This window comes from Passer domesticus, chromosome 3 (genome assembly GCF_036417665.1).
Source record: "Passer domesticus isolate bPasDom1 chromosome 3, bPasDom1.hap1, whole genome shotgun sequence".
Lineage (NCBI taxonomy): Eukaryota > Metazoa > Chordata > Aves > Passeriformes > Passeridae > Passer > Passer domesticus.
This window is the reverse complement of record NC_087476.1, coordinates 41,796,685-41,809,926: the sequence shown is the minus strand read 5'-3', so window position 1 is coordinate 41,809,926 and position 13,242 is coordinate 41,796,685. Positions and strand designations below refer to the sequence as shown.

Here is a 13,242-nt window from a genome sequence, read left to right as displayed (position 1 = left end):
TGCTTCAAAGCTTTTGAAAATCCTTGCCCTGTACCTCTGAAAGAAATGGATGTGTGCTTAATTTATCATCATAGTATCAGCTATGTAAATAAAATATCTGATTTTTGTCAAAACATCTGTAAATTATTACCGAGGCAGCTACTGTCCACCAAGACCTTATGCCTGTCACAGTCTTTTAACAGGTGTAATCTGAGAATCCAATGGTAGTATCTTTGATGGGTTTCAATTAGAAATACACAGAAACATAGGTTGCTGTAGAAAATAAAGTATTTTGAGGAATCCACGAGGATGGAAAATAAATTTTCACTAAGATGCATGAGGAAATTGACTGTATACTTCTATTCACTTTCCAGACTATGAAATTTCTCATTTATATAATTCTGTGGTGCTGAGAGTTTTCTTTGTGGCTACTGAAAAGGTGATTCCAGAATATATTACATTTGCATAATTGCATGCCTTTTAATCATAAGGTATTTATGATACTCTTATTTAGGCAAGAAGATTTTGAGAAGGACTAGGTATGTAGCATGTGGTTTTAGGAACGAGATTTGATTTGTTCAAGCAGTTTATTACCATTAACAATAAATGCATCATTTAAGTTCTTCATAACTTAGTAAGTTTCATATGGAAACACTGCTTGTACTTGAAAGCAGTTCTTTATTTTTCTGATGATATAGAAAACTTGTTGATTAGGAGCAAAAATCTGGATAAAGGTCAGTCTTTAAATCAGTGCTGATAAAAAATAAATTAGAAATCATGACTGTTCTTTTAGTTGTTTAGTAGATTTATGTTACCCAAACCAGAAGACAGAGATGGCAACATGGCAACTTTCTTAATCTTTTTTTTGCTTAAGTAAAAGCAACAGGAATAAATATAAAGATTTCTCCAGTATGTTCTATGTTCTTTTCCTTTAGTAAATCTGAATAGAATCTGCTTATGACTACCGACTCCTGGGTCATTTTTGCGTATTATGAATATTAGCCATGTGAATATAGATTTGAAAACATAAGAAGAGACATGGTGAACATGACAACTCTTAACCTAGACTGATATTTGTTGAAAATATAGTTTATTATACCACAGAAACATAGTTTTGTTATACAAAGTCAAAATAGTTAGTGTCAAAACAGGACAAAGGGAAATGCTTGAAACAAATTATTGCATGATCTTGTTTTTCTAAAAAAAGATACAGTGAAAAGCTGCTTATAATTTTGAATAATAATTGTCATTCAAGTCCATTGGCATCTGCAAAAATGCAATTGTTAACTGCCTAATGACATATATTTGCATAGTAATAGACTAGCTATTCTTGCTTAATTTTCTATACAAGAATAGTTATTGCTATTTCTATTTCTATCCTGCCAATTAAAATTCAGAATAATTTCTACTACCTGTAGAAGTCAGTAAAGTATTGTTTGTTTGTCTTATTTTTAATTCACCCTCTGCTTTAATTTTCACTCTATTCATTTTTCCTCTGCAGCTTGTGATATATTTGGCTGATGCTACAAATGGAAGATAGCACAAATCCTATTATAGTGTTCTGAAACAGGTTTTCTTTAATGGAAAATGTATGTAACTGTTGTTTAAAGGCAGAGTCGTCAAGTTTCATGTGGGCAAGTAATTTTCACTTGAAGCATCCTCCCATAAGTGCTGCTGCGTGAACCCTGGCTGTTCTCCAGTGTACAAGTTTCATGTCATGGCAGTCTCCTATTTTAGTGCTAGAGGCTCAGTGTCACCTAAAGTCCATAACTGTTTTATCCATAGCCTTGAAATACATCCATATATCCATAGCCTGGAAATGACAGCAAGCCCTTATATCTTTCTGTTTTACATAGTGGCAGAGGACACAATGTCGCATTTTAAATGGGCATAGCTGAGTGCCTCTCTGAAATGCCTGTGCACTGCTACATGCAGCATATGGAACAAAAGGGAGAAATTAGGAATTTGCATCCCTAATTGCTGAGCTAAGATGTTATTGAGATCAGAGATGTGATGTGATGCCTCACATGACTTAGTGCTGCAATGGGTGGAAACAGAATCTCAAGCGAGGTCAAGGTTAGGGCAGCAAGGAGCTTGTGTGTGAGAGCACAGCAGGGATACCTGGAGCTGTGCCTAGGGATGGATGATGAGCCAGCTGAGAGTTTAGGAGGAGGGTTAGCCAGTAGATAGGCATGAGAAATGTTCTTGTGGGATTTTGATACAGACACTGCTCAGGAATAAAGTAAATGAGACCTTCTTCAGACAACTAGAAGAAGCCTCGTGTTTGTAGTCCCTGGTCTTCAAGGGAGACTTTCCCACTGCAATGTCTGCTGGAGAGACAGCACGGCAGAGCAGAAGCAATCCAATAATTTTCTGGAGTGCATTGATGACAATTTCCCAACATAGATGGTTGAGGAGGTGATGAAGGTTGATGCTGTGCTGTATCTTGTATTTACAAAAAGGTTGGGGATGTGAATGCATGGAAATGTTTTGGCTGCAGTGACCATGAGATGGTGGAGTTCAAGGTTCTAATGGAGGGAACCAGGCAAAAAGTTGCACTGTCCTGAGCTGCATGAGAACACTTTGTCCTTTTCAGAAATCTTGAAAGAATTTGGTAGTTTGGAAGTTTGGAAGCAGGTAGTTTGGAAGATCTAGGGGATTTTCAGCTTCCAAGCTCAAGAACAGTCCATTCGGATGTGCAGAAAATCAAGCAAATGGCCCAAGGCAAGTGTGGATGAGAAAGAAATTGCTGACAAACATGATAAGGGAGGGTAAAGCAGGGACAGAAGATCCAGGAGTAATATAAAACTGCTGTCCAAGCATGCAGGATTAGGAAAGCCAAACTCTGTTTGAAGGTGACTCTTGCAAGGTGTGTAAAGGGCAATAAGAGGGGCTTCCACAAGTACAGCAGCAGCAGCAGGAAGGCAGCTAAGGAAAATGATGGCTCTTTACTGAATGGGGCAGCAAAACTTGTGACATAAAACATCTGTAACACCGAGCTATTCAATATCTTCTTTGCCTTGGTCTTGCTAGTAACATTTGCCTAGGAATCCCAGAGTCTCTGAGGCAAAGGGGAAAGATCATGACAAAGACTTATCCTTAGTCATATCCTTACTGTAAGAGAAATGGAAATTAAGAATAAAAAATATAATAGTATTTCAAAATTTGTGTAATAGAGAATTTTTTTACAGATAGATGTAGAGCACACAAGGCAAAATGAAGGAAGGGCCAATAGGAAGAAAATAAAGAATTTCCAATATAATGTCTCTACCAAAACCCTTTACACAGTTTCATGAATGGCAGGAAGATGTGCTGGGGGAGGTTTAGGTTGGATATTAGAAAAAGGTTTTTCACCCGGAGAGTGCTTGGGCACTGGAACGGGCTCACCAGGGAAGTGGCCACAACACCAGCCTGACAGAATTCATAAAGAATTTGGACAATGCTCTTGGGCACATTCTTGGGGTTGTCCTGTGCTGGGCCAGGAGGAGGACTTCGATAATCCTTGTAGTTCTCTTCCAATCAAAAGATTCTTTGATTCATAAGCAATGAAACAATTAGATGGGACTGTACAAAAAAGATTCTCTCAGGTAGTCACATTTTAAGTAAATATACATTTCCACATTAAAAGAAATACAGAAATTGGAATTATAGGACACATGTCTTTAAACAGTGCTATTATTGCAGATAAATAAATGAGCAAGTGCACACTGCAATAGTAAAAATATTTGCACATATACCCCTTAAAACCTTGGATATCAAAATAGAAAGGTAGTTAGACAAATAGTGATGTTAAATAGATTTTTATGAGATTATATAGAGTGTTTTGGAAAATCCTAGGTTTTGTTTAAACAGGGATGATCAGAAGTCATTTATTTAAGTGAATAAATCAAAATTTTGAGAGTCATTAATGCCAATCTATCAAGACTTCAAAATATATCACATTACTGTTTTGATTAGCTGATGAAACATTATATATTTCTTTGCTAATTATTAATATTTTCTGTTATAATATTTTATGGTCCTGTGAAGCTTTGTTCTTCAGCACAGTTTCCTAAATATTTATCTTGATTTTTTTTTTGACTTCTCAACCTTGAATGAAAATTCGTATATTCCAATCCACATTATTTCATGTTATGTGATGAGTAAATGCAGTCTGCCTTTAAATTGTAAATTTTTTATAGAAAAGGAAGGATATAAAAAATGTCTCATTAGCACTAGTTTGCAGGCAGCTTAGTAATCCTTCAGTTTTCTGTAGTAAAAGATCTTAGTACACATACAAATTATATCAATATTTCTTTTAAATACAAGATGTACTAACATTAATTAAAATAATTAGAAAGTAAATTCAAATTCTCTTGTTGCCTTAATAAGTGACAGCCTGTTCAGCTTTTTCCATTCCCATGGTGTTGTTTAATGTGCAGAAAGACTTTAATTTGCAAAATACAAAAATCTGCTAAAGCAAAAATAAGATTTTTAAGTTAAACTGTTTAACCTTTAGTATAGGTCAACTTATGAAATTTCTTATTTATTGCTGGTTTTTTTAGTTATTGGTTCTGGCTAGTTCTTCATGAGTTACTGGATTTGGTGAGAGGAATGGGAAATCACATTTATACACTGCTATGCTCTCAGTTAGAGCTGGTAATCTAAAATACCCTGATTTAGCATCATTTTTGATCAAGAGCCATTAGTGAGTTCTGTGTGTTGTTTTCGTGTATATTTTGGATGTAATATATCTTTCATGCTGTAAATGTTAGGCATTGCAATTTTGAACTGTATCTTGGCAGTTAGGGAGAAATCACAGCATGAGAGAAAAGCAGTTTTGTCACTCTTTAGAATTAGGTGATGTGTTAGTGAGTTTACTTAGCCTGTAAGGTGGCTCCATTTAATGATGTGGAGGGAAATGTTTTTAACTTAAATAGGTAAGCAGTCCTATTTAGCAGTCCTAAATTAGCAGCCCTTGGAGAAAAGTGTTGAAACCTTTTTAGGAATTGAGTTTTGTAAAATACTTGGAGGAGTTTTCATGCTGACCTTAGGGCAGAAAATGTTTGCACAGATTAATCTGTTGATCAATATGCCTAACTGTTAATTTTCAGTGGAAGTAATACCCAGATCAAGAACCACATAAAAGAATATGTTATAAGGATTTAGCTGTGTGAAGCCAAATGGTGTCTTGAGGCTAAAATATAGATGCTTGTTCCTTTACCACATAATTAATATCAGCATTGAATTAAATCAATACTTTCTTTAGTCTTAGTTTCTTTGAAAGGTGTGATGCAAAGTGGCTGGCAAAACCTAGGCCTTCTCTCGTTGAGGAGAGGTGTTCAGTAAGAGAATTGCTGAACTGAAGTATTCAAGTGACCAGCACTTTTAATAGGAAGATGGAAAGATAACTGAAAGAGTCAGCATGTTTCCCCAGAAAAAATGATGCGAAATTTTAAGGCTATCATAGAGAATGTCAGTTTGAGATATCTATTTTCCAGTAGGAAAAGTTAATCCAAGCATCTTTGCTGTCCAAGGCAGAATAAATATATTTCAAAGTATTTCAAGTACCTGATTATACATTTTTATTAATAATAGCACACTTTTCTGTGCTTTGGTGATGCACTAGCATGTTTCATAAAGATTAAAACCTGGAATATGCAACTCTTTGGGGAATTCAAGCAGTTCCTACTGTGAATTTTAAACAAAGTTTTCAGTAAAAGGTTTGATTTGTTTTATACTTCGCAAAAATTGTGAGGAGGTAACCTAGCTAGAGACATTTGCTTTCTCCTTTCTTGTGTATTTTTTATTATTTAAAAGCTTTGGTTTCAGGAGAGCAGCAGCAGACGCTTTCAGCACTAGGGCTATATACACCAGAGCTGGCTTTGAACTGCAAAGTACAGATCTAATTACACAGCTTGTAACTGTGGAACCACTTCTCTCTATTCTAAATTACTTTTCCTAACTTATTTGCATAATGTAATGCACAGAGATTTTGCCACTGAAATATAATATTCTCTGACACAGTTAGGACAGGCTAAATTAACCCTCCTAAGACTATATTGCTGTCTTACAGTATATTTGATGAATGTTTACTGATTTCATTGGGAAAAAAACATCCGACAAGGTGTTTTATGTAAATTTTTATCTAGGGCTGGTTCTTTAAAAACATGTTGTGATGTACAGAGATTACAAGATGTAACAGGATGTACAGAGATTGTTGTCTGTCCAGAAAGTTCTTTTTTTTGGTCAACAATTTTGCAATCACTTTAAATTTTTTCAGGTGTTGATATGTGATCATTTAATACATAAAGCCAATGAATTCAGCTGTACATTATTAAACCAGTAGCAAATAAATATCAAAGAGAAGTGCTGCATATCTGAAAATTAGGTGTCCATAAGAACTGTAGAAAGGCTTCTGGGGAGAGGGCAGTTACACAATGCTTGTTTCTTAGTTATTGTCTGCATACTAAGGTCTTACAGAATTAATGATTGCTATGGTGTCAGATTGTCATACATGTAGGCAGAAGATTTAGAAATCATAACTGAAGTTTTCTTCCAAGACTCTGCTAACTAAAAGCAGAAACGTGTACCTTTTTTGTTTATACTTGATGAATTTATTGAAATGTATTGAGTATAATAGGCAGAAGAGAAAGGGAACTCAATGTGGTCCCAATCCATCTGTCCCATTCCAGTTCTTGAAGTGTGTATACTGAGTGCCTCTGACTATCAACATTTCTAAAGTCCACTGGGTTGTTTCTAGACATACATTATGGCAGACAGTAATCAGAAAGAAAGAAATAATATTTTAGTTGTTTATAGGTAAAAGACTCCAACTCTTTTTTGAGATCTCTTGATATTCTCAACAGCATGAAAAGAAAAGTAAAAACATTTCTCTCAAACAGTTTGATTAGTGTTTTCTTGGCTTTTGCATATTGCATTAGTGGTCCTGCTGTTAACAGTGGTAATATTCTTGTGGGCTTTTAACTGTGAGCATTGTAGAGTAGTTCTCTTCTGTTTGATTGGTGGTTCTTGTCTCACATAGCCACGTTGTAGCATCAGAATGTTTATCAGCTCAGTATTTGTTTCCAGATCATTTAGGATGTGTCAAATAACATAACTCTTTACATCAATGTTAATCTCAGCACTTTGTGAACATGAAGTATTTATGGCGAGCAATTGTTCTCTATTTTTAAAGACTTAAGAACTTCTAAAAAATACAATCTTCTCAAAAGCTCTTTGAAAATATTAAATATAATGTAGGTAGGTTCATCCTTTAATTGCCTTTGAATGCTGTTAGTTTTCATCAATATGTCATGTATTAACTAGTTTTTGCCATTCCCATAGGCAATATTTTGTAATTAATATGTTTTCATTATTTGATTAAACCTTTTTTTTTATTTCTCATTGGCTCTGTTTCTTTCTTCCTAAAGGTGATGGTGTTTGTTCATGCTAGAAATGCTACAGTACGAACTGCTATGGCTCTTCGAGAAAAAGCAAAAAACAATGGTCATATTTGTCACTTCTTGTCACCCCAAGGGTCAGAATACGGACAAGCTGAAAAACAGGTAAGTGAATAATTTACACTGGTAGTCTTTTCAGTCTTGGAATTGATATTTTTTGCTAGACGGTTCAGCATGGGAATAGATGCAGCATTTTTGAGCTTCTGGGAAGATTTTGCTTTGAAAAGTCATGTGAGGTTGCTGAATTGAATGGGGGAACAGAAGGAGTAATAGTAAAGGTAGAGCAAAGTCCTGTTATTTTCAGTTTATTAAGATAAAACTGGTAATTGTCTTTTATGCAGCTTGCACTACTTGACAGTAACCTTCATCTTTGCAGCTCAGGAAGTCTCTAAACCACCAGTTTCAAGGAATATGCCATTGTATCTGCTGAAAGAATATTTCCATAACAATTCTGTGCTGTGTGTGGCATTTATATTTGGTGATATCAACTGAAATCTAAATATTAGATTTACCAGTGTCTTTTTAACATCACATGAAAAATAAGGTTCTTTCTCTTTCCACAATTGATTTCTCCCCATGAACATAGAGGAGATACTTACTGTAAAAGTTTTATTACATATGGGAGATACCTGCTTGCACTGGTAAATATATCTATAAACTCTTCAGTATTTTGGACCTGTGAATTTCAGTCTTCTGAGGGTTTTAGGTTCTTGTGTCTGTTGTTAGTTATAATAAATATGTTACTATATTATATAGCTCTGAAGAGAATGTGAAAAGATTCATTCAGTCTTAGTAATTATGAATGGAGCATAGATGTTACAGTTGGCAGAATCAGATTTCTGAAACGTAGAGAAATCAGGATAAATTATGTTCTTTTTGGCAAGAAACTTTTGAGAGTTATAATAAATATTTTAAAACTATGCTCTTATAAGTTTATGTCATTATATTTCATAAAGTAGCATATTTAAAAGCCTCTCTTTTTTTAGCAGATGCTAGTATCTGCTGTATTGTAAAAATAGCATCAAACTTGAACTTGAAGACCCCAAGTTTCTACCATAACACTAATTAATGCTGAACCTTTTTTCATTAGATTTAGAAAAAAAACCTGAAACTCTTCATTTATTAAAAATAATGTTAGTTTTTTAATGGTAATACAAGAAAAAAATAAGCTATTGAAAATACTAGTACTTATTTAGACAGTCAAAATTATTGCTAAAGAAATTAAGAAAAATTTTATGCTTATTTCAGCATTGCATCTTTTGTGAGATACCTGTCAAAGAAGGATTTATCCAACTCACTGTGTATGTCAGTGAAAACAGCTCCTATATCTTTAGTTTTACTTTTCATTAATTAAATTCTATTAAATTAATTAGAAAGTATATTCCTGTGTCGATGGAAACCACAAAACTGTCACAGAGAAAAGTTCTAAACCTGTTTGGAATATGTGTGATATGAATGTGGTTTCACGTGATGCAATGCTTGTTGCTTGTGGATCCAGGAGTAGATTTCATCTCTGAGGCAAACACCGAACTGGAAAGCACAGACAGGGAGGTGGAGGAGAGGGAGTTCTGTTCTCTGTTAGGCTGATCTTTGACTGTGCAGAGCCCCATGTGCAGTTCCTGTCTGCTTTAAGGTGGGAGCAGGAAGGAAGGTCTGGCTGAAATCTGTTGTGAACTATCTGTCCAGGAAGGTGCTGACTTACCCTAGTGGATACTGGCAGAAGTCTCCCCACTTTATTTTCAACCATTTTCTGGGATAGTGGCATTATTCAGGCCACCCATGAGGTTCATAAGCTACACTTAGAGACTGCTTTTGAGTTCAACCAGGCCCCTACTTTGCTGCTCAAGAATTGGTGACAACCATTTCCTTGAATGGCAAATTTCATTGTAGCGATTGAGCTCAGTATTCAGAGGAAGGTTGTGATGGTAAACAGTGAGACTTAGGACTTTGGTCTTTGGGAGAGGAGTCTTTGGCTTATTTAGAGAATTACACAGTAGAACCTTCTGGGAAGCTGACATGAAGGAAACAAATCTCTCAGCTTTTACACTGAAGAAATGGCTTGAGTAGGGAGGTGTTCACCTTCACTGAAAACAGTGATGACTTGGCATCATAATTCAGGAAGTGAGGAAGAAACTGGGAAAGAGAGAGGTAAATGAAAGTGAGTACTTAAATTGTAAACTTTACATGCTATTCATAAAAAATGCAAGTAAAATATTGTCACAATATAGGTTCATGTGAAATGTACTTGTTATTCTAAGCAAACTCCTGAGAGAATTTGAATTCTTGTGTGGGATTACTACTCTTTTAACATGAAAATGTAGGCATTATCCCATTTCAGGAAAAGTTGTAGACAAGATCAGTACTAATGGTACACACTTCCAAATGTTCTTACAGAGAAACTTGAGGCATGAAAGTGTAATGTGCGAAATTATGGAATCTTTCTCAATAGCATTTTAAAAATTGTTATAAATCAGTACCTAGGAAGAATGTGGAAGATGAGGTAAAATGCACTTATAAACCAAGCTGGTGATGATTGTCTTGGAAAGCAAGAACAAGAAGAGTGACTGTCAATAACCAAACAAATTTATAACCAGATAAGAAGGAAGAGGTGTGAAGACCAGAGTGTCCTGGTTCCAGCCATGATTGGGTTAATTTTTTCAGTAGCCAAGAGGGGACCTGGAGGTTATTCTATACCAACTCACATGATTGCTGGGGGCAGGGGGAAGGGAGTGTCTTCTGGGCAGAAGGGGTTCCTTCTGGTCATGTAGGTGCAGAAGAGTGATCTGGTAACACCAGTTCCAGCAATCACACGTGAGTTGTTCCCCTCTTTCTTGTACCCTGTGTCATTAGTGTTGTTGCTGTTACTGTTTGTTTTCTTCCCTTATTGCTGTTTCCAGTAAATTGCTCTTTTCTCAACCCATGAGCTTCACCTTTTTGCCCCCAGTTCTCCTCTCCAGGGCAAGGGGAGGCTGTGGGAGGGGGAGAAGCAAGCAAGAAGTGCATAGTTTGGAGACTCTCAGTGGAGAGCAGTAAATGGGGAGTATCATCCCTAAACCATGACATATAGCAATGAATGAGAGGGAATTGTGTTCTCAGGCAAGGATCACATAACCTTCTTGTGTATGTCTTGAGTCTTGCAATGGCTATGAAGACATAGCAGAACTTTAAATTCTTCAGTATATGTCATATGCACATATTACATGAGTGTAAATTCGGATTATTTTACTTCTTTTGCATGTAAGTATGATTTAGATATTGGGGAAAAATATTGCTTTTTTATTACTGTTGTTAGTATTTTACACAAATTAGATACTACAGTGTATTTAAGGGCTCTTTCACTGTCACACATAAATAAATCAGTAATGGGAATACTAGAAATAGAGTGAAGGCCTAGTCATACTGAAATGAGTAGCAAAACACTCCCAGTAACTTCTCCCAACATACTTCCATTTGTCCTCTTTCAGGATCCCTTCAACAAACATAGCTAAATTATATTCATTTTTATTTACAATAAAAATTAATTATTTTGTTGATTCTGGCTCTGTTACCTAACACCTATTTTCTACAAAAGGAGTTTTCAAGATATTGAGTGAGTTTGTGGTTTTGTGTTCTCTGTTCATCAGAAACTTGCTGTTTAAACTAATGTGAATATAGTGTATTGGAATAATTATATCACAGCATGTATCTTTGAGGCATATTTTTATTTATATACAGTTAGCACAATAAAGATACTAATCAAATAAGATATATAGTCTGCCAAGGCAGCAACTGTGCATAAACAGCCATCAATAATCATAAAATGAGTAATATGCTAGCAACATTTCTCTGAGCAATTAAGGCTCTTACATATGAAGACTTATGAGTACACCAAAGATTTCAGTGATTAGAGCATGTGGTGGGTTGTTATTAAAACTATTACTGTTCAATCTAAATTTTCTTTTTCTTTCTTAGCGGTAAATATTTCCAACAGAAGTAGCTATATTAAGAGCAGTAATGTATGTGCATCTTACCAAAGAGTTTTACCATCATGTATTTTGTCATAGGAACTTTCAGTGCCAGTATTTTTACATATTTCAAAGTGTAACAGATAAAGAAAGACACAAGGCATAGTGAGGTCAAGATGGGTATAAAGAAGTTAGTTATTTTCCTTAACTTTCTGCTTTCTTTCCAATAATCCATCCTGGAATTAAACACCAGAGCCTGGAATAGCAGTGCCTGAATCAAGTACAGTGCTACATTCAGGTAGCCTGAAAGTGCACAAGTTTTCTCCTTCAATGGTAAATCTAATGCTGGAGAGGTTTACTGGCTAAGGTACAAATTTCAGTACCACATAGATGTATACTCAGAGCCTACATTTACAGGCTTAAGTGACTGTCAGCAGGAATTGTATCTGTACAGTTTTCTACCATTACAACTGTTAGGAAAAAAATAAAACGTTGTTGCAGACAACTGTGGTTCTAAACAGAACAAGTCAGAGTTGTACAAATACTGCAGGGACACCCTAATGGATTCATAGTTTTTCTGTACAAGAAGGACCAGCTGTTATGAAATGTTTATAATGTGATGTAGGGAATTGAGCAAGGCACAAAATTCTGTTTGAGCTCCAGTAACAATTTCTAAAATGTTTGTAGCCTTGACATGTGTAATTCTTCATGTCTGAATTGGCCTGCCTTGTGCTCTAGACCCAGGATCTTATGCTAGTTCTCTTCACTGACTTAATTTTTTTCCCTGAGAAAGTTTTTATTCATTTAAATAGCAAATTATTGTTGTTAGAGGTAGATCAAGCTACTTGGAAAGTCCTTCAGTGGCAAACTTGGAGGGGCGAAGAGATTATACTGGGAAGAGCATTCACCCTCCTCTTCCTTAGGCATTTGCTGTTGAAAGGAACTATTGCTGTAGACAGGCTGTGTGTCTGACCTGGCACAGCAGTTCTCACCCCTTACACCATAAATCAGATACATTTTATGAAATAAGTTGAGTATTAACATGAGAAAACACAACTTTTAAAAGCATTTCTAGGTTCTTTTTAAAAATTCATTCTCCAAACATGATCTGGTTTCTTTGTTCCTGAAACCTCCAAGCTCATCTCTAGGTGAGCCAGGTGGTGGTGTGGAACTGATCTGTCCTTGCAAGCACTCACCATTCCTTCAGAGTGTTTTTATTTCCAAACTGTACCTTTCATCAGCATGTTCATATTTTAATTTTTGATCGCTGGTACAAATATTAAATATCCATAGGTCAGACTGGATCTCTGAAGACATTGACATTCTGTCATGTGAAAGTTCCTATATACAATTAATTTCTTCAATCATCATTTCCTGATTTTAATCTCTTTAATAAATGAAATTAATTTTATATAGTACTTGATTCCCAGTGCTGTATCATATAAATGAAATTTCTGACAGAAGTTTAACTGTATTATATCAGTGCCATATGATGCAGAGTGATTAATCTAAGCTTCATAATGATAATATCATGTTTGTCTGACAAGAGCTATCTTGTATAAATGGATGTTTATTGGCACTGTTCCCACATTTATCAGACTACAGGCCATTCAGTCTTGCCATTTCATTTGACATGAAATTTAGCAATACCTAGCAGAGAATAATCTTGATAATGTAATACAGTCCTTATTTTGTATTCTGTATGCAGTTTTTGCTGTAATGGATAAATAACATACTTAGAATCATCTGAAATCCAGTATATGACTCACAAGAATAAGTAATACTCAAATCATGCATGTTCTAGTCTAGACACAGCAAATGGAAGCAAAGACTACTTCATAGGAAGAACTAAAAAAATAGAATAGTTGAAAGCATTG

At 35.4% G+C, this 13,242-nt stretch overlaps 1 protein-coding gene across 2 annotated transcripts in view; it reads left to right on the top strand.

Annotated features, from left to right (window-relative positions):
- The window catches only part of ASCC3 (activating signal cointegrator 1 complex subunit 3), a 251,099-nt gene that overhangs the window by 115,834 nt on the left and 122,023 nt on the right, over positions 1-13,242 (top strand). For both annotated transcript variants that reach the window (XM_064412794.1, XM_064412795.1), the window contains exon 14: positions 7,392-7,526. In XM_064412794.1, the coding sequence (XP_064268864.1) occupies positions 7,392-7,526 (135 nt within the window). The remainder of the gene's footprint in view (positions 1-7,391; positions 7,527-13,242) is intronic.